Consider the following 25350-nt stretch of genomic DNA (forward strand, 5'->3'; position numbering starts at 1 on the left):
CAAGTCCTCTTGTAAGCCATTTCTGGGCACATAAGGAAAAGGTGATTGGCAACAGTCAGCATGGGTTTACCAAAGCCAAATCATGTCTGACCAACCCAGCTGCCTGCTATGACAAAATGACCGGACTTGTGGAGCAGTAAGTCTTTTACTTTAAATCTGGCAAGGTTTTTAACATGGTATCCCACAGCATTCTCATAATCCAGTTGGGATGCCATGTCCTGGGTGGGTGGACAAGCAGATGGTCAAAAAACTAGCTGGACTGTTGGGTTCAGAGGGAGTGGTTAGTGGATTGTACTCTACCTGCAGGCCAGGAACAAGTGGAGTACCATGAAAGTCTGTCTTGGGACCTGTCCCATTTAATGTATTCATTCATAGAGAAAGTGGTAGTGTGCCTCCTCATCAAGCTGGCAGATGACACAAAACTGAGGGGTCAGTCAGTACCCTGGAGGGTAGGGTTGCCATTCAAAGGGATCTAAGCAGGTTAGAAAAATGAGTCAGCAGAAAGTTTATAGAATCCAACAAGCAGATGCAAACAATGCCTTGCAATGATACAGGTAAAGGACTGCCAGGCTGGGGAGCAGCTCTGCTGAAAAAGACCTGGATGTGTTGGCAGACAATGAGCTGAACATGGACCAGCAGTGTGCCCTGGCAACAGCATCTGGGATGTATTAACAGGAGCATCATCAGGAGATCACAGGAGTAACTATGCCCCTCTATTCATCACTTTTTAGACCACATGTAATACTACATCCAGTTTTGGGCCCCCAGCACAGGAAATACATCAATTAACAGAGGACCCCCGTGCATTCAACAGAGGACCCCAAAGAAGGCCAGGGGGCTGGTGCACTTGTTGTATGAGAAGAAGCTGAGTGAATAGGGCTTGCTCAGCATAGAGATGATTTGGCTTTTGGCAGGGCTAGTAGCAGCCTTCAAGTGCCTCTGAGGTGGTTGTCAAGAGGACAAACTCAGGCTTTTCATAGGCAGGAGGACAAAAGACAGTGGACATGAACTGAAACACAAGGAGAATTTCAGACTGGGTATAAGGAGAAAAAAGTTCAACATTAGCACAGTCAAGCACTGGAACAGGTTGCCCAGAGAGGTTGTGCTGTCTCCATCCTTGGAGATTTTAAAGATTCAAACAGAAAAAGCCCTGAACAACCTGGTCTAGCCTCATAGTTGACCCTGCTTTGAGCAGGAGGTGGGACTAGCAACTTCCTGAGGCACCTTCCCACCTGAATTATTCAATGATGATACTCAAGACAACTTAGACTACAGGTGGGTTAGGTATGTGTGCTCATATCCACTGTTATGAAACTGCAGCTGCAATGTAGACATACTCCAAAGGGACATAGGAACATGAACCTTCTGAAAGTCAACAAGACAGACACTCCTCAACCAAGTGTTTCTGAAAACACTGAATGTCTGCTTTTATGAAAAGTGCCTGAGGAGCCAAACCCTCCACATTTTTCTCAAAGTAACTCCTTTGCATGGAGACAAACTAAGGGTTCAACCAAGGGTCCAGCATTTTGTTTATCAGTAATGGTGTGCAAAAAAGAAAGATGAGTTTGATTGCCCAGACTGAGTTTGCTGGAAAATGTGTTAGGAAAAGCATGCTCTTATTTGTAACCAGAGTAAACTGGATATGGATTTAGTGAGACAAAACAGAAAAGGATGTCACTATCTATAGAAACATTTTTTGGACTAACTACATTTTGACTTTGAAATTTACAAGTGTCAGAAAGCATTTACGTATTGAAGGATACCCTTAAACCCTCACATTCATTGATCTTTTACCAGCTGCACCTCAAATCAGAGGCAAATATCCAACCACATCTCTTCTTTTTCAGACTCCAGTTTAGAAACTCTCATAACTACATCCAGTTAGCTATAAACTCCAGTGTTAGGAGAGATGACTTACAGGCAGGAGCACAGAAAGGCCCCTTCTGGAGCAGAGACTGATGCAAGCCCTTGTCAGAGACTGTCACATGCTCAGAGAAGATGGGCAGAAATCAGGTCAAAATTGGTTTCTGCTCTGGATTTCCTTAGTCACATCAACAAAATTCTCTGGCATCTTCATCAAAATCTGTATAATTACATGTATATAAGTCACCAGCATATTGTGAGGCCTAAGTAATATTTGTAAAGCAGCAGAATATCTTCAGATGCCAAAGGCTACAGCTGCAAAGGGTTCCTACTATTAGCTCCCTTCTGCTATTTTGGTCATGTTGACTCCCACGATTTTTTGAGTCTTTGTTTACTGGTGTTTGTAGCAGTTGCCATGCAGTTTTTTGGATCCGCTTTAACTGTACCTGCCAGTTAAAACTCAACGCCAGACTGTTCCCTCAGGAGCCCTGTCCACAGCATAGACACAGGTGCTGTCCCAGCCTTCTTCCCTGACACTCTGTGGCAGGGCTTGAACCGAAGGCTGATCATATACAAGAATAGCAGTTAAATCAAAAGCAGAGGAAATGTTGCTATCAGTACTTCTAGGTTGAATTTTCTTCAAACACCAATGCTCCTGTAGTGCAGGAAACAGTTAATGCAGGCTATTGACTTTCCAATTTTTTTAATGCTGAAGTGACTCAGAATAATTTTGACATTTATCCCCTTTAACTACTTTAACAATGATTCACTATGAACACATAAACTCTAAGTCCAGACCTTACTCCAATTTAGTTGTAGCTTAAAATTCACATCTCAGCATACCAAAAATCAAGTGTGTAGAAAGAAATCCTCTCATCAGATCCTTACTAGTGTTAGCTTGAGATCAGGGTCAACAGAGGGCATGAACACATTATTACCTTCTATTAGCAATATTCGTCAGCAGTTTTGGCCAGCAAAGTATTAACTGAGTTTTGATACTGCAGCAATGGGCACTACTGTAAAAGCTGGGAGATAAATTAGGGAGGTAATGCTGCTTCCACATCACTGCCTTATGCTCTGCCTGCCACAGACTTAAACTGTGCACGAAAAGGAACAGTCCCAGAAACTCTTTGCTTGCCAAACGTCTGTCATACAAAATACCTGCTTGAGCCACTCAGCTCTGCTACCCCGATGGAAGGATGGAGAATGCCATCAGGACAAGGAGGAGAGACGACAGACTCAGTTTCCCTGGGACAGAGAAAGGCTCGTGAGGAGGGAAATTGAGATCATCCTCCAGGGAGTAAAAGGAAAAAGTACCTCCTGAAGACCAAGCTCTGCTGGACTCGGCAGAACCTTTCGTCCCTTCATCAGCTGCAGAAAACAAAACTATATTTACAAAGCTCTGTTCACGACGGTCGAGGAATAAATTAAATTTGTAGGAAGACTATGTAAAACGAATGGTTTTGTGGGGAGGGTATAGACTAGATTGCCAGTAGAATGCAAAGTCATGGATCTAATGATGAATGGTCGGGTTTGGATTTGAATGAAGCAAAGAGTGAGTTTAAAAGGAGAATGAACAAGTTCACGAAGAAACGTGTCCACGGTATGGAATGCATCCAGCCGTCAAGAAAAAGAAAGAACAGAGTGAAACAGCATCTCTCAACTCTGGATAACTTGCATATAACCCACAATCTAACTCAAAAAAAAGGCTACATTTAGACCAAGGCAACTAGACCTTGCTAACTTCACTGCTCCTTTTAAAATCCAGCTCCAGATGTCATAAAGCCTATTAAAAAGTGTGGAATGATTTTTGGCAAGGAAAGAATCACTGCAGGAGGTAGCCACTTGCTGGGATCACAATCACATTTACTGAATATTAGCACCACAGAATTTCATAGCCTCCTCTCTGATCTAGTTAAGGTGATCTAAACGGAAACACACTTATTTCAAATACTGCCCCAGCCCAATGTATTTTGGCATCCTAACACAAGAAAAGATAAGGGCACAAAGTTTTGTAGGAGAAAAAATTGTTCATTTTTATTACCTAATGAATGCTACTAAGAATTGTGACGTGTTTAAGAGTGGCATTAACCAAATATTACAAAATAATTTCAGCAGAAATTCACCATAGTCAGAGGAGTATAGTATCAAAGCAGTAGGGTTTTGCCCTACTGCTATCTGCTCCTTTGCTGCTATGAAGAAAACATTTAAGGGAAGATCTTTGGAGCTAAATTAATAATTTTTAATTACTGCAGTGTTCTCTTCAGTGCCATCTCTCTCTTGGCTACGGTTTTCATCGCGTATTTTCAAAAATGGTTTATGCCAGTGAAATCAAATTCATCCTACACTGCCTCCCAAAATTGAATGAGATGGACTGAGATGCTTAAAAGAGATATCCACACCTGCTGTTGGTGATTACTTTCCCATATCTGATTAAATGCTTGACTTGTCCAGAGTGCTGGACTAATTAAACCAGACGCAGCAGCCTTCATTTCAAGCCACAAGATAGCCCCCGTCTCTTATCTCTCTTATGAATTTGCTGAGGAAGAATCCATGAGTGTGTTATAAATTTAAGACCACAGAAAACATTACTGTGGTCTTCTACAACTATTTAAAAAACACATAAACAAACAAAACAAAAAATCAAACACACAAACCCTGCTATCTACTACGTAGTATAGCTATAGTAAGTGATACCATGCACTATCACTATGACTTCATTGCTTTGGCAGCAATTATTTCACTAATAAATAATTTAAAGAGCAGCTAATCACTAGTTTAAAGCACGCATAAAGAATCTTCTTTTTCTGCTGTCTACCTGAAAACATTCTTAAGTTACAGCACATCTTCCACTGCTACCTTTTCAACACCGATACCATTTTTCCTCCAAATTTAAGACAAAAATTAAGATCTAATACATTTTTTAAACTGGCTGTTACAATCCTCGGGTACACAGCAAAGTTTCTGTTTATTCTTTCAAGCACTACACAGAGTAATTCCTATCAAAAACTTCTGTATCTTCTCGACTCTGATGAATTTCACTGGAATAATTAAATATTTGTCCTTCCTATTGCATGTGTCTCTGTTTTTCAGGACATACGCTGTAAGTACAAGCAGTGCACCGTTTTAGCCAGGAACCCCTAAATAAGTAGAAAGAGGAGGAAGGAGACCCGCTGCCACTCGGGTCAGACGCGAATGAACCAAAAGCATGTCTGCACCCCAGGGTGCAGGGCCACCAGCTGCTGCCTCACGCCAGCTCCGCACCCGGCTGACATCTCCACCTGCCCCAGCACGGCAACCGGCCGCCTCCATGCAGCAGATACGTTAATTTTCTATTATTTAAAGCTATTCCTTCTAATGTTAAACCACTGGTGCAGCGATTCATTAAGCACGCGGAAAGCTCAAAAAGATAAATTTGGTCTTTTTAGACAACCCCACGAGCGAGAGTGAGAGGGGCTGCCGGACCCACGCCGGGCTGAAATGCCCTGGTGCCCCCACTCTGCGGGACACAGCCCCCGCTTCTGCCTTCCCAGCCTGTTCGCGAAAGCGCTGAGGCGGAGGCCGCTGCCCCTCCCCGGGGGAAGCCCCCAGCTCCCCTCCCGCCTCTCCAGCCCCCGCAGCCGGTTCCCGCTCTCCCGCCGCCGCGTCCCTGGGGCTCACGCATTCGGCCGGGCAGGAAAAAGTTGCGGCGGGGCCGGTGCCGGGGCTCACCTGTGGGGTCCAGCACGGCCAGCGGACCCGACACCGTGGGAGCGGCCGGCGTCGCCATCATCCTGGGCGGCCACCTCCGTCCCGCTCCGCGCCTCGCCGCGCTGCCGCCGGTGCTGGCCGCGGGGTGCGGGAGACCCGGCGGGCCCGCCCCGCGGGGGGCGGGGGCGGGGCGAGAGGGTTTCCTTACGGCGAACCGGCCGTTGCCCGCCCCCCGCTGTGCCCCGCAGCCGTGCCGGGGGGAGCGGACGGACGGGCGCGGGCCGGCGTCTCCTGACCCAGAGCCTGAAAAGGGGTGAGCTCTGCCCATCTTTCCTGTAGGCCCCCTTGAGGTACTGGAAGGCTGCTATCAGGTCTTCCCAGAGCCTTCTCTTCTCCAGGCTGAACAACCCCAACTCAGCCTGTCCTCACAGGAGAGGTGCTCCAGCCCTCTTATCATCTTCGTGGGCCTCCTCTGGACCTGCTCCAGCAGGTCCACATCCTTCTGATGTTGGGGGCTCCAGCGCTGGACGCAGTACTGCAGATGGGGTCTCACAAGAGCAGAGTAGAGCAGCAGAATCACCTTCCTTGACCTGCTGGCCATGCTTCTTTTGATGCAGCCCACAATGCGGTTGGCTTTCTAGGCTGCAAGCACACATTGCCAGCTCATGTTGAGCTCCTTATCCACTAGCACACCCAAGTCCGTCTCCTTAGGGCTGCTGTCAATCCATTCTGTGCCCAGCCTGTATTTGTGCCTGGGATTGCCCTGACCCATGTGCAGGACCTTGCACTTGGCCTGGTTGAACTTCATGAGGTTTCCACAGGCCCACCTCTGCAGCCTGTCAAGGTCCCTCTGGATGGCATCCCTTCCCTCCAGTGTGTCGACGGCACCACACAGCGTGGTGTTGTTGGCGAACTTGCTGAGGGTGCACTCTATCCCACTGTCCATGTCACTGACATAAACAGGGCCAGTCCCAATACTGACCCCTGAGGAATGCAATTTCCTTTCAGCTTTCCTTTTCTCTTAAAAAAAAAAAAAATCAGTATCAATCAGAAATAAAATACCATAGCAACCAGAAATATTAATAAATTTAATAACAAAAATCGGTGTCTTGGAGACATAGGTTAAGGTAGGCATAGGCTAAGATAGGCAACATCAATAGTCAAGATATATTGAAGGGCTGTTCTTTTTCTTACTGGTATCTTTCACTTTCTCAACCTCTCTAGCCCTCTCTCCGCAACTCTATTTAACATTCTTATTTTTCTTTTGCTCAGACCTCTAAATGCATATGTATATATGTCTTTAACTTGTTCAGTCTTTGGCTGATTTCCTCGTAAAATGGTTAGATGGAAAGAGACAGCTTTCTCATGTACCATCCCTAGTCTACAAAGCCAAGTAAGCCACGAGCTAAGGCCAACCGCAAAGCCACTTTTTTCTCTTTCTATCCTCTAATCTGTAGGGGTTGAAGAAAGGAGAAAAATGAGGATAGAGGTAGTATTTGTACTACCTATTAATTACTAATTATTAATAGAAAATAATGAAGTAGTGGATTGAGAAGACAGAAAGGTTATGGTACAAATAAAACTTTTATTTGAAAGTAACCGTGGATAAGAGTGATAAAAAGCCCCAAAATCTGGTATGGATGCTCAGGTTCAGGATGGATAGAGATTGGATAGAGATTTCCATCAACACTAAATAACAGGAAGGATTTGCAAAGACTAATTCCCCATACAGTTTGGAAAACAAATACCATATACAGCATGTGTTCTTCGGTGTGATGGGCAAGAAACATTCTACCAGCAGCCACTGAACAGACACAACAGCTCAAAGAGAAGCTACTCTAGAATTCTTTTCAGTAAATAAAAGGTATATTATAAATATTTTAAGAAATAATTTGATTATAGAAAATAACTTTTGATGAATGACTTGTATTTTTACTGCAAATTTCAGGAGACTCAAAAATAGATCTGGTCCTACAGTTCTGGATATCAGAGGGCAAACATTAAGAAACTATGGAAAAATTATTGATGAGGCTGCCTGGACCTAAAAACTCAACAATTTGAATGTGGAAGAATCATGGACTTACTTTAAATCCGAAATGAAAAATCCTGCATAGCACTTTCAACCCCTAAAAGAGGTTGAAATAGGTCGAGAACAACTGTAGACCTAGTGGATAAGTAACTACCTGAAAGAGGTCATTAAAGTAGTGAGTGAACCTACTGGAAAGGAAATAGGAGAGCTACAGTTTGCAGGGCCAGAAAGTAGAAGTAGAGAGAAAGAAGGAATAAATATCTAGCTGAGCCAGATATTACAAAGAAAAGGATGTCAGATAAAGATTTTTTCAACTATATAAATAAAAATGATTCAAAGGAGGAAGATATATGGCTGCTAAATGCCAGAGATAGGATGAAGATTGAGGCTGCTCCAAATTTTGAATGAATATATTGCCTCAGTTTTCAATCAAAAATTATTTATATGAGGGTATTGGCAGAGACCCTAAAGCAAGTGAGGATAATGTAAACGGTGACAATAGCAGATGTGAAGTGGAAGTATAACTTAGGCTATTTCTTGTGACTGGCCCAGCAAAATTGCACCCCAAATGTTGAAGGAACTGGTAGCTATCTTTTCAAGTCCTAAGCAATGTTTTCAATGAATCAGCCAAGTTGGAGGTGAAGTACTGTTACTGAAGAACAGGAAACCTCTAGGGAGTGAGGGAAACAGCAACTCCATGCCCTGTTAATTTGACTGGAGAAAGTCTTAGAGGTAAGTGAAAAATGGGCTCCCTTACAGTATGGATCATCAAAGCTAGATCATGTCAGACTAACAAGATCTTTGATAAGGTATGTGATTCCTGAGGCAAAAGTAATACAGTGAAGCAAATCTGTCTGGATTATACCACACATTTTAATAGTCCTTCAGAGAAAATTACTTAACACGGAGCAGACAGCTACAAGTACGGGTCACCATCAGGTATGAAGATAGCTAAAGGGAAGCCAAGAGACTGAAAGAGGCAAGCTCTCTGAGGTGCATCTCAGGGACCAGTCTGGAGGCAAGATCACCGGTGGTGTTGGGTTTAAGGAGTGTGTCTGTGGTTATGAAGTGTGTGACCATCACAAAGCTGGTAGACATTGCTATTACTGAGGCCTATGGGAGTAGGAACATACTAGCATATTAGAAATGGGTTGAGGTGGAGCTTACATACTTAAAAACTAACAATGAGAGCTTTTGTTGTAACTTTGGAGTCTCCTCAGTTCAATGAAGTTGAGGAGGGATCTGTATATCACAACAGTGCTTGTGTGATGCCACTGCAAAGACTGCTAACCAGATGTGTTCTAGGATGCATTATTTAATACTTGCTAATTAGTTCAATGCATTGTAAGTGTGGTAGAACTTAATTTTACATTTCTGTTAAGGGTTATCTCTAAAGACAAAAGGATTTTATTCACTGTTTTGATGTGTAACTTGGACTTGAATTTTCTTAATGAATAATGTTAAGGTCTTTGTTTCTCAGATGCCCGGCTCATGTACCTTGCTAATATGTCAAAATTAAATCATTTGCTAGATTTGTGCCCGGAAGGAGTCCCCACACTCCAAGGTTAGGCTGGCAAAGCTATTAAGAGTTCTTCTAATGTGTGTGTTGCATGCAACATGGCCTATTTGCCAGGATATTCTTTGTATTCTCATCTAAAAAGTGCCCTGTCAGCACTGGGCCTGAAGGCCTCCATGATGCCCTTGATCTCTCCTGCTCCTTTCCTGTGGCACACAGCAGTTTTGAAGGTTTTTGTCTTTTGTCCACCGTGTCATCATTATGCTGGTGAATGCTTTGGAGCTGAGGTTGGTCACACATGAAATTTGTATCCTGTGTATCCCTGAAGTCTTTTCTTCTTTATTTTTAAACAAGACCGGTCTGTTTGGTCTTTCCTCCCAGGTCACGTTTTCTAGGCTTGTGGACATTGCCATGGCTTCCCGCTAGTCTCTGTGTCATCACACTCTGTGTGGGCCACATCTTTCTCAAAGGGTAATGACCAACAGCTGGGCAATATTCAAAATAATTTTGAATTCTAAGTCTGTCTATCACCATACTTCCTTCAAGATGCTCAACAGTTTCTCTCAACTTTATGCCCTCTACAGATTTAATATACTTTGTATCCCAAGGCCACCAGTGACAATACTGAATACAACCAGACAATGGAAGCACCTCCGCACTTTCCGTCTTCCAGGAACATTGATAGGCATGACTCCCCAGCTACTTTTTTCATCCCCTCTGTAGTATTGTCATTTACGCTGTTTACATTACTACATTTACATTGAACCCCACTGTAGGAGGGTCCGGTCTGGTACTAAGTCCTGTTATATCGACTTCTTTCTTTTCCAAGAGTTATTTTATCAGTAACCCCTTTTGGAAATCCACTGTGGGCTTTTGCTGGTGGTGGTGTTGTCTTTGGGGGAAGGTTGTTTGTTTGTTTTTAGTAAAATTCAAAGCAAAAAAACCCATTCCTTCCAGCCCTCCTCCATGACTCCAGCTCTCAGCCAGGGGTTTGTTTCCCAGGCCTAGGCTCAGAAATCCAGTCACAGAGACTGCCAATGTGAAGCAGCTTAGATGACCCCAGTGCTCTTAACTCTTCACCATAGTACTCAGACTGCTTTTCTATTCCTCAAAAAGTTTGGGGCCTGTCTCCTTCTCCCATTATATGAACCCCCAACAGAAAGGTAAGCCAGCCATCGCTGAGGCTAAATTCAGGATTCTTAATAAGCCAGCTCATCCAGTCACACAGGGTCATGACAATAAGGTAAGTAGATTTCCTTTGTTCATAATTTATGTATAGTTATTTATTGGCGTGGTTACTGGTACAACGTATTCCTCTAGGAATACGTTGCCTTGGTTCAGCTGGGCAGTACAGGAAATCATGCAGGAAGTGAAAGGAACAGGAGAAGTAGGCACCAGGTTGAGGTTAAAGGCCAGTGACTATTTGACTAAGGCAGTCGATGGCTATCAAAAGACAATTGCTGGACAATTCACTTCAAAAATTCTGCTTCCTGGCGCCAGACAGTTTCCAAGGTGTGGTACGGTTTGATTTTATTAGCAGAAGATTTAAAAGACTCTGTCTGCCAGCTGAAAAAAAAAAGGGACTTGAGAAGGTATAGCCATTCACAACATTGTTCAGAGGAATCTGAGATAAATGGCTGACACATGGGTTCATGTTTGTCAAAAGCAGATAAAAAGTCTTTAATTGCCTTCGGTAGACTTTTCATCCATTAATTTGTGCAGTCAATTTTTGAACTTTATAAACTTCTAGCATTCACAACCTGTTGTGAAAAGGAGCTCCATGGATATTTGTGTGCTGTGTGAAGACGTGGAATATCCCAGTGGGAGCAAGAAGCAAATTGAAAAGAGCAAGATAAAAGTCAAGTTAAATGTCAGGTATATTTAGAGTTGTAGGAGAATGTACCTGGGGAAAGGTACATTGCTCTTACAAAAAAACAATTGCTACATGATACCAAAAGTCATTATGTTACTTATCTCTTAATAAAGCTAGATAATAAGAAGTCATATGGATGATGCACATAACCATATCAAGGCAACAGTGTCGTGAGAAATGGACTTGACTTTGCTGAAGACTGACCACAATCTTTTAGCCAGACTGATGACAACGCTGCTTGCTTCAGGAAAATCTTATCGCTTAGTAAAAGAAGGAAATTAATCTCATTCAAAGGATTTAAGAAAGGAAAACAAAACAAAACAAAATGCAAGGGGTAACCAAAAGGCAGAGATGAAGGTCTTTTGCAGTAGTTTGGAGACAGGCATAACAAAATGCAAAGATGTCAAATAAAACAGAGTCCTAATTATTTTATGTCCTCATTAGCACAGGCTATGAAGACATGCAATATCAGAAGACATACAATCCATTGTATGAATGTGCTACTACGGAAATGAAACATGCTAAGAGTTTGCGTAAATCTGTAACAACCAAATGAAGTCACTGTACCCTAATCTTAATTCATGGAACGGTCTACATGGTTTTACTAAAGCATGAGAATATCTTCTCCTTCAGGTGCCTTCCGAAGGATCGACAGAAATAAAATCTCTGAAAATTGAACTCTTCCTTTGATAGATTAAAGTTACTTTCTTTGAGTAATTGTAGGTCAGCGACTGAGAATTACAGAAATAACATACCAGACCTTTGCCAGGAAATTCCTATTGGTAGAAATACTCCAGTGTTACAATGAAGACTGCACAACAGAAAGCCTTTTTATTGGAAAAAAAATCTCAGAAATGGTAAAAAAAGGGTCTTCAGAGAAGTACTTGGTTTTTAAATATTCTGGTATCGATAGAGCCAAGGTTTATATAAGCTGGATGTGTGCCTCTGCAAGATGGTTAATAAAGGTATGTTTGAAATGCACCAACAATAGCACATCAGCAGTGTGATCAAACAAAAAACACCCCCTAGTTTGTGTTGTGAACTGTTACATTCATTTGTTCATAGGTAAAAATGTATACACAGATGTATTTATACCAGTCCAAACAGGAACAGATCATAAATTTTTGGAATTCATGTTACAGAAACTCCTCTGGAAAATGCGACTTAAATTTCAAAAATCTGCCATCATCAAAAGAATGCATCAATCTGAAATACAGATGTGGTAAGGATATTTCTATAACAGCTATGATTTAAATTACACTTCTAAGTAGTAAACATAAAGCTTGATTAATTATTCTGCCTATGTCAAGTCATCTTCAAAAATTCCTTTAATAGCACAGTGAATTATACTATACATTAAAATTATATATTTTTTTTAAGCCCAGAAGAAAGTGAGGCATCCTGTACCTTTCCTTATATCAGGTGGTGCCTAATTTAGTCGGGTGCCCTTCATGTCTGCTGTAGTAGATACTGTTAAAGTCAAGGACAATGTATAATTCTGTCTCCGTGTGGGAAAAGAGCTCCTTGCACCTCTCTTCCTGTGCAAGGTTGTATCTTCAGCATATTCTCACCAACTTTGCTCGGTTCAGTTTTTAAGTCTCAGTTACGAGGTTCTCCTCCTTTCCCTTCACAGGCTGTTTTACAGTTTAATGGAAACTGAGGAGAGTCAAGAGCCAAGTTCCATGCTGAGAACCCCCTCAAGAGTTGTAATCTACTGCAGTATTTGTCAAACTGATCTCCTATTTGTTTTACTGATGTACTCCTTAAACTTAAATAACTCACAGTACAATGAAATATGAAATATGAGTAATATTCTGACATGCAGTGCACTTCCCATTGTATCAAAAATGTCTTGGTAAGGAGAACAGCGAAGTTTGGAGAAGGTGATAGTATGACTCAACTGGGAAGAAGAGAGCAGAGGGAGAGGGTGATCAGAGATGAGTAGGTCAGCCTTTGAAGCTCACTCTAGAAGGAAATGCACCAGCCGTGGAGAAGTATCCCAGTAATGTAGAGTGGGTCTCTTTCTTCCTTCTAGAGGGTCCTTAGGCACCACCCACGTATTTAGAGGGGGATAAGATGATGGGATCTTGCTGTAGTCCAGTGTCTCAGTATTTTTATAGTGCACCCATCCATTGGAAAGATCACAACTGCAGCATTTATTTCCCACAGCAGAGAAGCAGCTTGCCAGTTTTTAAAAGGTTGTGTTTAGGATTTGATAAAGATGTGAAGGTGTAACAGAAAGGAGGCCGTAAAACCTGACTTAGAGGCTGGGACCTCCTGCAGGACGTTGTGTGACAGAGAGATGAGGATTCCTGGCTACTTGGCAGAATAAGGCAGTGAACAGGGTGAATCCCATTTAGCTGGAAGCCGTGCAGGGTACGCAAACAGCAAGCGGGCTCTGGGTGCCAGAGTCAAGGTGGGTCTCAACCACTTTCACTACCTAGCACCGTGACTTCCAGTGGCCACTGCCTTAACTCAGCTGCACCTCTCAGCCCTGGAAGGGGCCACCTTTACACCAGCCCGCTTGTGGCTGTAGCCATGCTGGATCAAAAACAGCAGAGGAACTTGGCCTTTAATTTTAAAAGGAAGGATGATGCTCCATTCCCTGTTGATACCTCTGTGGGGAAGATATTTTTCAATTAAAAGTTAAAATGTCAGCACTTTATCTTCCAAGTTCCTAGCTTGGTTCATTATGGCAGCAGAAAGGAAGGGCTACAGCCTGGTTTATTTCTTCTGCTTGATTTGAAAGTACCAGAATTAATAGTGCATGTGGTGACGTGGGCTGCTTGTGGAGATAAAGAGGAGATGTAGGGTTGAAATAAAAAAAGATGACAGGTTTTAAAATGCATTCTCAACCCTCAGGGCCAAGACACTTTCAGCAGCAGTTTAGAGTCTTCCAGGCACTTTGTTTTGTAAAATATCAAATTGTCAATATGGGAAAAAGAGTTAAAAGTAGCTGGTGGATTGTGACTTGCTGCCAGGGACATTTAACCACCCAGGAGATGGACTATGGCTTGCTGCCATGTAGGCTTAGACATGCAAGTAGAGGACAAAAGATGCAGAGCCACTGCAGCCCAAAGCATTTCACAAAGGAAAAAATGCATAGAAGAAAACTACTTTTGGAGATTTTAAAAAGTGTTTTCCTTTCCCCACCTCCTCTCTTTTTTTTCAGCTTTAAGGCCCTCATATTCAGAGTGGTTAAGGGAAACACCTTACGTGTCTTTCTCTTTTTCCCTCCAATCTTATTGTCCAAACAAAGTGTTCTATGAAGTCATCATATTCTCATGCTAATGATAGCAATAAACTTGTTCTAGGAAGCACACATCACTTCCAGGTTCCTTCTGTTTCTGATTTTTGCCTCCCTCAGTTGTCAGTCATACACATTGCTCCTGACCTCGAAGCTGTCCCTTAAGCAGCAGAGTCCCTGTGCATGATGTGGTTAGACCACAAGGATGTTTTGCACAGTGCCAGGACAGAACCCTCAAGATTTAAGCCCTGAATAAGTGTTGAAACTGGGCTCACTGTCCTTGAGACAGGCTGGTATTTGATGTGCGCATGGCCTGCATCCCTGGTAACAACCCTCCTTCTTTCCTGTCTGCAGACCTCCACAGACGGAGCCCTTAGGTCACCAGACGCAAGGGGCTGTGCAGAGGTGGAGAAGGTGCTCCTGAAGGAGTACGACAAAATCAAAGCCCTTCTGTCTTGCTTGCTGTCCTTCACGCAGAACTGCCTGCTGCCCTGGAAGAAAGCCTTGCCGTGTTGGCAGTGGTACAGGGTAGCTGAAGGGTGACAGCCCAGGGAGGCAGTTCAAAAGGTGACAAAACGCAATTGCCCAGGAGGAGTTCCAAACTCTCTGAGTGCAGCCACTGAAGACAGCCACCTTTTAATAAGCTACTTTATTCCTCCTCAGCAAACAAGCCACAGCACTGGATAGCAAAACAAGAGACGTATTCTTTGCCTGTGCACAGCATATTCTTTGCCTTTGCACAGATGAAAGCAGATAAAGAACTAGAATAAGAGTAGGAAACCAGCCTCCCTGTTACGCACTTTTTCAGTGTCAGTAACAAAAACAGTAACTGAAATAGGAGTGGGGGAAAAAACAGAGTGAGAGGTGAAATCAATTGGCTTCTGCGGGCTGGATGCCCTGAAACACCTGCAGAGGTATATCTGCAAGTGGTACCCAGCATCATGCTTGATTTCATAGATTTTTAAAGGAAAAAAAACAGATTATATTTGGAGATGAGCTGACTGTTCGTAGTAAACAGATATCTTGATAAATGCGGCCATTCTTTTGCCTCACAGGCTGAGAATGACGGTTCACATCTGATATTCCATCAACTTTGCCCACTGACATGACTCTTCATTTGAACAAATATGAACTTAAGGTGCTAAGTAGCCATTATGGATTTGCCTCCAAGATCCTTCCTAGATTTTGATCAAGACATCATTTCTCCGGTTTCTCCCCTTAGCCACAGCATCTGCTTGGTTCCTGCATAAATGCAACAGCAACAGGTGATTCATGGATTTCTGGCCCTTTTTCCTGAGGATATACAAGAGGGTGATCAGTTGTTCTCAAATCGAGGGGTTTTTTTTTTATGTTGATAAGTGAAGTTGTAAGAAACCTATTTTTTTCATAAATTATCTTCAATCATTTACATTTTTTTTCAGTGAATTGGTTGTGCAATAATGCAAGGAACTTTTAGAAAAATATGCTGGCCACTTCCAACAAGGATACACTACTGAATATTTATTTATGCTAATATTCATAGAACTTTCCCTTTTGGCTTTCCCAGCCTTGAGATTATCCAGTTATTGTAAATAGGTCACAAATGCTGTGAAAGAGCTTGTCACGGAACATGGTTTAGTAGGCATGGTGGTGTTAGGTTGACAGTTGGACTTGATGATCTTGGAGGTCTCTTCCAACCTTAAGATTCTATGAACAGAGTATCTTTATTATTGTATTTTGCTGTGTCTTCCCATCTTCTGTGAATCTTTGAGTTGATAAAACAGAGAATACCTCTTAGCATAGTTCTGAAACATCTTGATTTCCTATATATTTTTTTTTCATATCATGCCTGAAAGTGTTATTTTTAAACTGATTGTTGTTATCAATGAAGCCATTGAAAGAGATGTTAAAGCCTTGATCTAGCATCTGCCTAACACGTTGCCCTACAATTCATCCCTTTGGCTTCCATGGACACCCCTTCACAACCCTGCTGTGGTCCTACCAAGAAGAAAATAGATCCACAGGCAAATTCTTTTGACTTCAGCCTGGCCCATGGGCTTTAAAGGGTTTCTAAAACACATAAATGCCCTTTGCACACAAGTCAGTACAGGATCGTGTCCCCTAAGTTTAGAAGCTTATATTTCCCCAAAATAAGGAGAAAGAACTGATAGAAGTGCAGTAGTAAAGATTTATTAGCGTGACTGGGCGAATGCCTGAGCAACTGGTATATGGTAAAGGCCTGACAGATTTATACAGGCCATTCCAAACACATACCACCTCTAAGCAGTACCTAAAGGGTACAGTATATATACCAGACAGTGGTAGAAAAACTGTTGCAGGTACTTCTTTGCAAAGATACTTGAGAAACCATGCTGCTGACAGTTTTCATGTGACTCTGTAGCCATCTGCCTTAGTACAGAGGCACCAGGCTCAAAAAAGAGTGAGGACCTAACTGATAAGTTTATGAATTCTGTAAGACTCTTTAAAACTGCTTTTCCATGTGCAATAATACCTCAGTTTTAGGGGATAATATCTTAGTACCATCTGTCAGGAGATGAGCTATAAAGGTGGGAGTTTCCATTTCCGTTTGCACAAAGCCTTCCATCCTGGTCTTCTTGCAAGTTGAGATTTCAAGTCTTAAGCCTGACTGTTTCAGGAAAGGGTTCAGCTACGTTGCCGTGCTGCCTGGCTTGCTGGGAGGGATGGGGAAGGGCGTGAGAATAGGCAGAAGAACACTGTGGAGATGGAGTCAGTGAAAGATCCATCTTCGGAAAGGGAACGTTTGCTGAGAGCTCATGCTAGTGGGAGGGCATCATTTGTTCATCTTCCGTGGCAGCACCAGTTTGAAAGTATCAGGGATTTATAGTGTGCAAACAGGGCCCAAAAGATACAGATTAGAGAGACTGGGTGCAGGAGAGGTTTTAAAAAATGCCTGGTGAATGAAATGTAATTGCACTAGCTAAAGCTGTCACACTGCCATAACTCACTTATATAGGCACATCTATTTCTATTTAAAGACGTAAGCAGACATGTGTACCATGTGTCCCATTAAAACTTGTTGTTGGATTCATAAAAGCATGAGCCATATGATAACACCTTAGTGGGGCTCAGAGCCAGAAGAGGGGTTTTTTTTGCAGTTGATAGTAAATCTTCAAATTTACTTTGACTCTTTCTTCATTAATTGATCTTAAGGACACTGTTTAATATGAGAAATAAAGCATTCGCTTGATCTATTAATTGTTTCTCTCTTTTTGTTGTGTGTGATCAATCATCTACCTCCAAGGCTTTCCTATGGTTGTGGCGTGGGGTTGGCCCAGAAGGAAGGAATGAAGGGGAGACCTCATTGCTCTCTACAATTGCCTGAAAGGAGGTTGTAGGGAGGCAGGTGTTGGTCTTTTCTCCCAAATAATTGGAGATAGGACAAGAGGAAATGGCTTCAAGCTGTGGCAGGGGAGGTTTAGATTGCATATTAGGAAAAATTTCTTTACTGAAAGAGTGGTCAGACATGGGAGCAGGCTGCCAAAAGAAGTGGTGGAGTCACCATCCCTGGAGGTGTTAAAAAAAAAATTGTAGATGTGGCACTTCAGGACATAGTTTAGTAGGCACGGTGGTGTTAGGTTGATTGTTGGACTTGATGATCTTGGAGGTCTTTTCCAACCTTAAAGATTCTATGATTTCCCCTCAGAATACTCCCTCAGTGTTGTTGTACACCCTCAGCCTTGCGTTATACCCACTGAGGTGCAAGGAGACATGAAATTTCTTCACCGTACTGGAGGGAGACCTGATGGCTCCCAAACCCAAGGTTTCAGCTCTCATTCCACATACTTGCTCCTGTCCCAGTGCCTCTGTGCCTTGCCCAGGAAAATAAACCTTTTAAGATGAACTTGAATAACAATTTGACGTATCTCCTATACTACTCTTTGCTCATTGGTATATGTGTTTATACAGAGAACAGCCATTTCTTGAGCATCTATGCAAACAAAAAAAATCTCACCCATACAAGGGTTATGAACAACATGTAATAAAAGTTACACATTTAACAGTTATAAAGGTGACATGTTTGTGAATCTAGTTTAGTACTGGGCTCATTCTAGTGAAAACAAGCCAACAGACCTTGAAAACGGGACTTTGCAGTAAACCTGAATTGCATCAAAATTCACAAAAGTGAGCTCTGGCTTTGGGAAGGGGTGCAGTTTTGTGGTTCCCTGTATCTATTGGGCTACACAAGACAGAAAGAACATAGAAGACCTAGTTAAAAATAGCTGCTTTCTGTATTTGAATAACCGGCTCTCAACACAATATGTATGTCTTTCATTTTAAATAATATTTTCTATTTAAATAAAGCTATTCTATGATTTTATACTTACCTCAAGGTCCAAATGAGTCAGTAGATGTGATCATGGCTACTAATATACAACAGCTTATTTCAAGTGCTGCTTTCTCCTGTACTGAAACTTCCAGAAGGCCTTCATTTGTCTGTTAAATTTTTATTTAAGTTCTTTCAAGTAAAAGCATTCTTCTTTCAACATAACTCCTTTAGTAATAACTAAGTTTACTGACTGACTTGGCTATTGTCCCTGGAGGGCTTTTTGAGCAGAGGTTACAGATGTACATTTCCAATGTCACTTTTTAGTCACTCAGGAGCATTTATGCCCTAAACCAAGTCTGCTTTTGTGGACCTTGATTTTGCATTTCCTTTGCATCCAAATTTCTGCTAAGCACGGTGCCAGCCTGGCATATACGAGGGAAGTGGCATCAGACCCAAGGGCTCTCTGCCCTGACATTACGCTTAGGATAATTTAAGATTTTGAGTTTGGCCCCTCCTACATCTGTACTGAAGCTTTTATGCATTATGTCAGAATTTGGCACAGTTCAGGTTAGCAAAGTCGAATGAGCTAAGCCTGAAGTCACAGTCTTTGGAAACCAGAACTTCACACAGTTCAGAAAAAAAGCAAGGGAACTATTGATGGTATTCAGGGTTCCTGAACACAGGTTTCCCGAACACACTCGGAGGGAACTAAACTGGAAGGTGCTCGTAAACTGTGATACAAATGTGAGAGTTATTTAATAGCAACATATAGGACAGAAGGTTTTTAAAGACTTGGTTTAGCAAAAGCTCCTTTTGCCAGGCATCATTTTGTACCTCTACATTAATTCTCTCCCTGAGTTGCTACCGATTATTCCCTCAAATCTTATACTTACCTTGTTAGCAGCAGATAGTTGAGTGTCACAGGGCTATGGTTTGTACTCAGCATTAACAGTGGACACACCATTAATCCAGATCCTCAGGAGCCCTTGACTACGGTGGGATACAGAAATACAAGAGCTTCGCTCTCGTGGATGCCTTTGGAACATGTCACCGCCACAAACATCCCTGGGCAGAAACAGCCCCATTTTGGTTCATTTGTAGTACAAGAAAGAAGAAATACCACTGGGCTTGTTACATCTGAGTCGGTGACTGCAAAATCCAACCTACAAAGCCAAATTATTTCTGTTCTTTTGGCCATTTTAGGTTGGACTTGAGTGTTTGTACTCAGTTATGAAATGCTGTAGTCTTTTAGGGTGAGAAGAAACAACTTAAGGGTTAGAACTGAAATGACATATAGGCCAAATCTGTGACCCAAAAAGCCCCCAGGCAGCTGCTAGATAATACTGGAGGCATCTCCCTGCTTGACTCCAGCAGCACCTCTGGGACCATACCCAGCCTGAGCAGATCAGCACGTCTCCTCAGCCCAAGTGACTTTTAAAAATATGGTGATGAACACCTTTTATTTAATATTTTCATGGCAATAGTGCACGCTCAGGGAGTGGGAAGCCTCTATCTGAGGGCAGCCTGTGTTCATTAGGCCAACAGTACTTTAGAAGAAGTACTTTTGCTACTACTTACATTTGCCAATGAAGGTGGACCATCATTACTGTCTTAGCCAGCAAGAGGGCACTGATTTTGTTTCTTATCCTGCCAGTATTTAATGAAAACTGCACAAATAGCTCTTGGCATAAGGGCCGCAACTGCCCTATGTCAGGCAAGTACTCTACCCACTAAAATAAAGTGTCCTGCTGCAACATACTCTATCTCTTCCAAGGCCTGCACATGTTCAGCCAAGTCTATAGAAAAGCATTAGCTCCACTGATGCTCTGGAAGCAAAGGCCAAGGAGTTTGTGCCTTATAAAGCAGACTAAATAGGCAGAGGCATCTGGCTGCAGTCTTTTGGGATGTTCTAAATTTTGGAGTATAGGATTGCTACAACCTCTTTTCTTGGTCCGTCCTCAGCATGCTCAACATTTGGGATGCAATGTGAGAAGACCTAACTCCATATACTCTGCATAATAGTCCCTGGGCTGCCTCTGTTTCAGAGGTCTGAATGCAATTTGGGCAGAACTTGTAGAATCTTCAGCTTATGAGCAAACACCCATTTTACCATGGGTTGAACTAGAGTTCACATTTTATGTATACCAGATTCCTGCCTTGCCCTTCTGCATGGTTTTCATCCATTATAAACCCCAGGCCACTTTCCACCTCAGTGGAAAAAAAAAGGATGCTTAATTTGAAAAATTATAATAAAGCAGCATGAACAATGGGAATAAAACATGACCTGAGACCAAGATTCCTGCTCTAATGCAAGCAACTTTTGAAAGCAGACAAATAAAAATACACATCATTCTAACTTCTGATGCATTTAGATTGTTCTTTCTGAACACAAACATTTAATAATTTTAATTACTACAGAACGCTCATAAATCTAGGGTGATTCCACGCAGTTGAACAAAACTGTCTTCATCAGTCTGGGAGATTATGGCCACTTGTTGACAACAAAGCTTAATCTAACCCAGCCTTCATAGACTTTTAATTATCCAGAAACCATTCACGTGCATGCATGTGGGTGCTCTGCTTTGGACATAAATGCCTACCATTTCTTTTGCCCTTTTAACTACAGTGCACCACAAATAAACATGAAGCATTTCCTTCCAGGAGCACTTTGTTCCATTTTCTTACTTCTTAATTAGACATTTGTTTTTTAACTTGAAGCTACTTGTGGATTTACAAGCTGCAATTTTCTTATTGTGTTAAAAATTTCCTGCTGTACAGCATCCTACATTTCCCCTATCAAGCAAAGGATGCCAGGTCTTTAATCCTGGTATTACCTCCTGATCTATTTATGTATGATAGTTGGTTGTGGAAACTTCTATCTTTTTTGTTTTGATGAAGGACACCTTTAGGGGAATGTGTACAGTTAGCCTGCTGTGTATGTGCTGTTCATGCAGCACCCAGCGTGTCCTGGCTTCTCATACGAGGATAAAATGACCAGTACCTGCTTTAGAAAGCCTAAACCTAGGGAGAAGCACAAATGGGAAGAAAGGAAGTGGGACATGAAGATCTTAACTGGGTTGGAAGTTGACTATGTCTTGCTTACTCAAAAGGCTTTTGTTTCGACGGTCTCCTCTGGAAATGTGGCTGAAGCAGTCACACTGCCTGCAAGTGTTTTTTGGGGGGTGTCTCACTAACAGCTTTTGAACTCTGGCCAAAGGAACACCCCTGGACTTCAGCTTGATGTACATGGCACAAGTGGCTGGACACCCTCTGAGATATTTAGGGTGTCTAAGCCCAGGGGCAGGCACAGAGGAACACACTGTGAGGGTCATATGAGACCAAGAGGCCAAGGCAACACCTCAGAAGAGGAAGGTGAATGCCCAAGGAAGGATTTAGGGAGAGCCAGGAGGGAGACAAGAAATTAATGCTGCAGCATTTTAACTCCTCAAATAGCAACTGTGCTTTCAGCAAGACATAAATTGACCCCAACCTCATGGTGACTTTACAAATACAAGATAACTTTTTAATTAATTGCACGGTGAACAAGAGAGAAATGAACACTTCTTTTCTCTAATGATGATGTGCGTTTGGTAGTGCTCTCCTGCTGCCTAAATAAATGGCAGGCAGGGTGTTGTGGTGCTCTGGCAGCGCTTCTGGAATTGGATTATCTCCCCTCCTCTACTTGACATCAGAGAACAGTCACTCTTAATTGTGCCTTCTATCTGATTATTGACCACTGCTTCTGATCATGCTCCATCTCTTCCCTCATCTGCTTTTCATCTTTTGCATTGCCTCTCCATAACTGCAACAGACTTGCCTCAAAGCCCCGAATTATTTCCTATGATCTTTGGGTGTAACAGATTGTTTTGGGGATTTTAATGGCTCCACTTGTCTTAGTGCTCTTCATCTTTTGTCTGAAGCTCTGGCTTCTTGGGTTCTGACGCTGTCCAAGAACAGAAGCAGACCATTCAGGCGCTGGAGATCCGAACTCCACCTCAGGGGGTGAAGACCCTGAACCAGCAAAACCTGCATGTGGTGGCAGTCTTCAAATAGCTTGGCAGGCACAACAGTGAGGGTACAGTGAGCTACAAAATGGGAATCGGTTTTGGTATCGCACTGCCCTGCCTGTCTTCAACGGGCAAATGTAAAACGTAGCAGTGGTTGCCAACCCACAGATGTTAGGTGAAGCAATGATTTTGCATCCAGAGGCGCTGGCATGGTGTAAGCAGTGCATGGCACAGGTTGTAAAATGCACTCATAAAAGTTGTTTCATATATGCGGTCATTGCCTTCTAAAAATCCTCACGCCAACCCTCCACACAGCCAGACAGGAATTACCTCAAAGTCATTGAAGTAAATACATTTATTTTTTAAAATCCAAGGAGACAGCCAGCCCTCCTTGCCAGGAAGATGATTAGGCCATTGCTTGGAGGCTGGAACAGAAGAAAGGAATAAATGAAAGAGATAATAAATCCATCTATTCATATTACGAATCATGAAAGGGGAAAAACCGGCAACTGCCTGGCGTGTAAGAAGTGAGTCTGGAAGTTGGGAAACAAGCAAGAAAGAGCTTGACTGGAGCCAGACTTCTCTGGAGAAGCAAAGAAACCCAAAATCCCTAAGTACCACAAGTATCCTACCCAGCTAGATAGCAAATATTGAATGAAAATAAAATTCATATTGTCTGAGTTATTCATTTGCCAAATACCCATCAGCAGCTAGCTCTGAACTGTGATGCTGAGTACAGTAATGCTGGAAATTTCAGACAGGGTAACTGAATACCGAGTCTGTGTTGCAGCTATTGATTACTTTGCTTTCATTTATAAATAATGCTGGGTTGCTTAGGTTGCCAGTTAGGCGCTCTAAGATTGTCCGGGGTGATATCTCATTCCTTTAGAAAGACTTGGTTTAACACATTATACTCTCTAAAGGACATCACTGCAGAAGGAGGCAATAAAGCCACAAAGCAAGAATCATTTGTGTGAAAAAAAAAAAGAGTTTTTATCCCATATCAAGAGGAATCTGAATTCTTCTGTCCTTTTTCCTGAGTAAAAACAGAGATACCTACCTCCCAAATAGTCAGTCATCAAGGAGCTGAGCTAACAGAAACAGAAGTGCTCTGGTGGTTTGGACGCTGTTTCTAGAGTCACATTCACTGAATTAGGAAAGCAAATCCACACGTCCTGACGAGGCCTGCGATACAAGAGCTAGTACCTGGCAGTGGTGCATCTCTGATGTAGGAATATATGGTTCACCTACACATGCACACCCACGCGTAGGCACAGTGTTCAAAGACCAGCGAGTTTGGGTTAGACGAGGTAAATAAAGCACAAGGGTTTGCATGTGCAGCTACAAATGAAAGTCCTCCACGCAGCTGATTTGTCTGTTGAAACCTAGTTGGTCCCTTTGAAATTTAGGCCTCTTTACGTGAGATGCCTACTGTTCTTTCACACTCCAAAATGGACATCAGAGGCACCAAACTGATGGGTTTTTACAATCTCTGTGTTATGAATAATTGCAAAGCTCTTTTCTTTTGCAAGCTATTGTTAAGTGTTTTGCAGATAACACATCTGTCCATATAACGTCTGTAGGTCCAGCCTTGTGTGATAACTGCATCTGCAATGCAGGGATGTTCTTCCACTCATTTATGAGGAAGAGAGTCGCCTGGGAAAGCCCCGCTAAACCCACCATTTAGCTAATGAATACTTGGAGGTTTCTTAAATCAGATTCTTTCTCTCCTTTTTGTTCTCTCTGGGGATTTTTTTTTTATCCTTGTTTCCCCTGGAGCTGAGACTTGTGCAGTTGTGCTATCAATCTCCTATAATAACATCTGAACCCACCAGACCAACATAATCACACTTGGCAGAGGGCTGGACCTCTCAAGGATAACAGAGCCGGGCAAAGAGGCTGCCAGATAACGAAGGGAGAGGAAGTAGTAGTTAGTGCATTCACTGCAGAAGAGTTTCAAGGAAAGTTCAACCACATTGGGAGGAACCAGAGAAGTTACATAGGGGAGAGATACATGGGGAACAGCCTCTGCCAGCTCTGCTTATCGCAGAGCAGCTTGTCCAAGGAGTGTTATCTTCAAAAACGTGAATGGACTGTTTGCACTGACAACATCAAGTATATGTCTACATGTAAATGAATTCCCTCTCCCTCTTTCAGCCTCCCAATAAATTCACAAACAGATGAGGTGTACTGGACTAGTTCAGTCCAGCTCAGTTTTATTTTATCTACGGAAGCGGATTTGTTCTTCTTCCGCAAACCATTTTAATAGACAGTGTCCAGGAGGGATCCCCTGGGACTGTGACCTTCAAGAATCAATTACTGAGCACTTATAGCCAACCACTTACAGAAAAAGGAATATCTAGCAAAAAGTAAGCTAGCTTTCTTCCTCACTTGTCATGGACTGTGCTTCTCAAACATCCCGTTACACAGAAAAGGATGGCATTTCTTCTCCACCCGGTCCATACGGCATAGTCATGTCGAACACAAGTGGTGGCGTACTGGGTGGTTTCCTGAATACAAAGCAAATATGTTGGCTTGTGTCACAATATCTCATCAACGTCCTGGAAAAATTGTGAAGCCCACTGAGGGAAACTATGATGAAATGCAGGTCTGGGAAGGGAGAAGCAAAGTTTTCCATCAGAACCAAGCAAAGTGACACACAGCAGCTGGTAATCCCTCACCAGGCAGGTTAGTACTGCTTGCAGAGGGACCCGCTCCCAGCAGGAAACAAGGCTTTACACTTCCGTATTAGAAAAGGACATCTGACAGCCCAGGTTGCTCTACCAGGCAATCTATCATTTATTTATTGGGCTTTAATGGGATTGAATAGCTGTCTG

General features: G+C 42.6%; 1 protein-coding gene across 2 annotated transcripts in view; it reads right to left on the reverse strand.

Annotated features, from left to right (window-relative positions):
- TMEM255B (transmembrane protein 255B) overlaps window positions 1–5650 on the reverse strand; it is a 76119-nt gene extending 70469 nt beyond the window's left edge. The window contains exon 1 of one of the 2 annotated variants that reach the window (XM_086741102.1): window positions 5575–5650. In XM_086741102.1, the coding sequence (XP_086597228.1) occupies window positions 5575–5635 (61 nt within the window). In that variant the 5' untranslated portion in view covers window positions 5636–5650. The remainder of the gene's footprint in view (window positions 1–5574) is intronic. The other variant, XM_086741093.1, reaches the window with a different exon arrangement.
- Between the last annotated feature and the right edge of the window lie 19700 nt (window positions 5651–25350).

This window comes from Chlamydotis macqueenii, chromosome 1 (assembly GCF_036417535.1).
Source record: "Chlamydotis macqueenii isolate bChlMac1 chromosome 1, bChlMac1.mat, whole genome shotgun sequence".
Lineage (NCBI taxonomy): Eukaryota > Metazoa > Chordata > Aves > Otidiformes > Otididae > Chlamydotis > Chlamydotis macqueenii.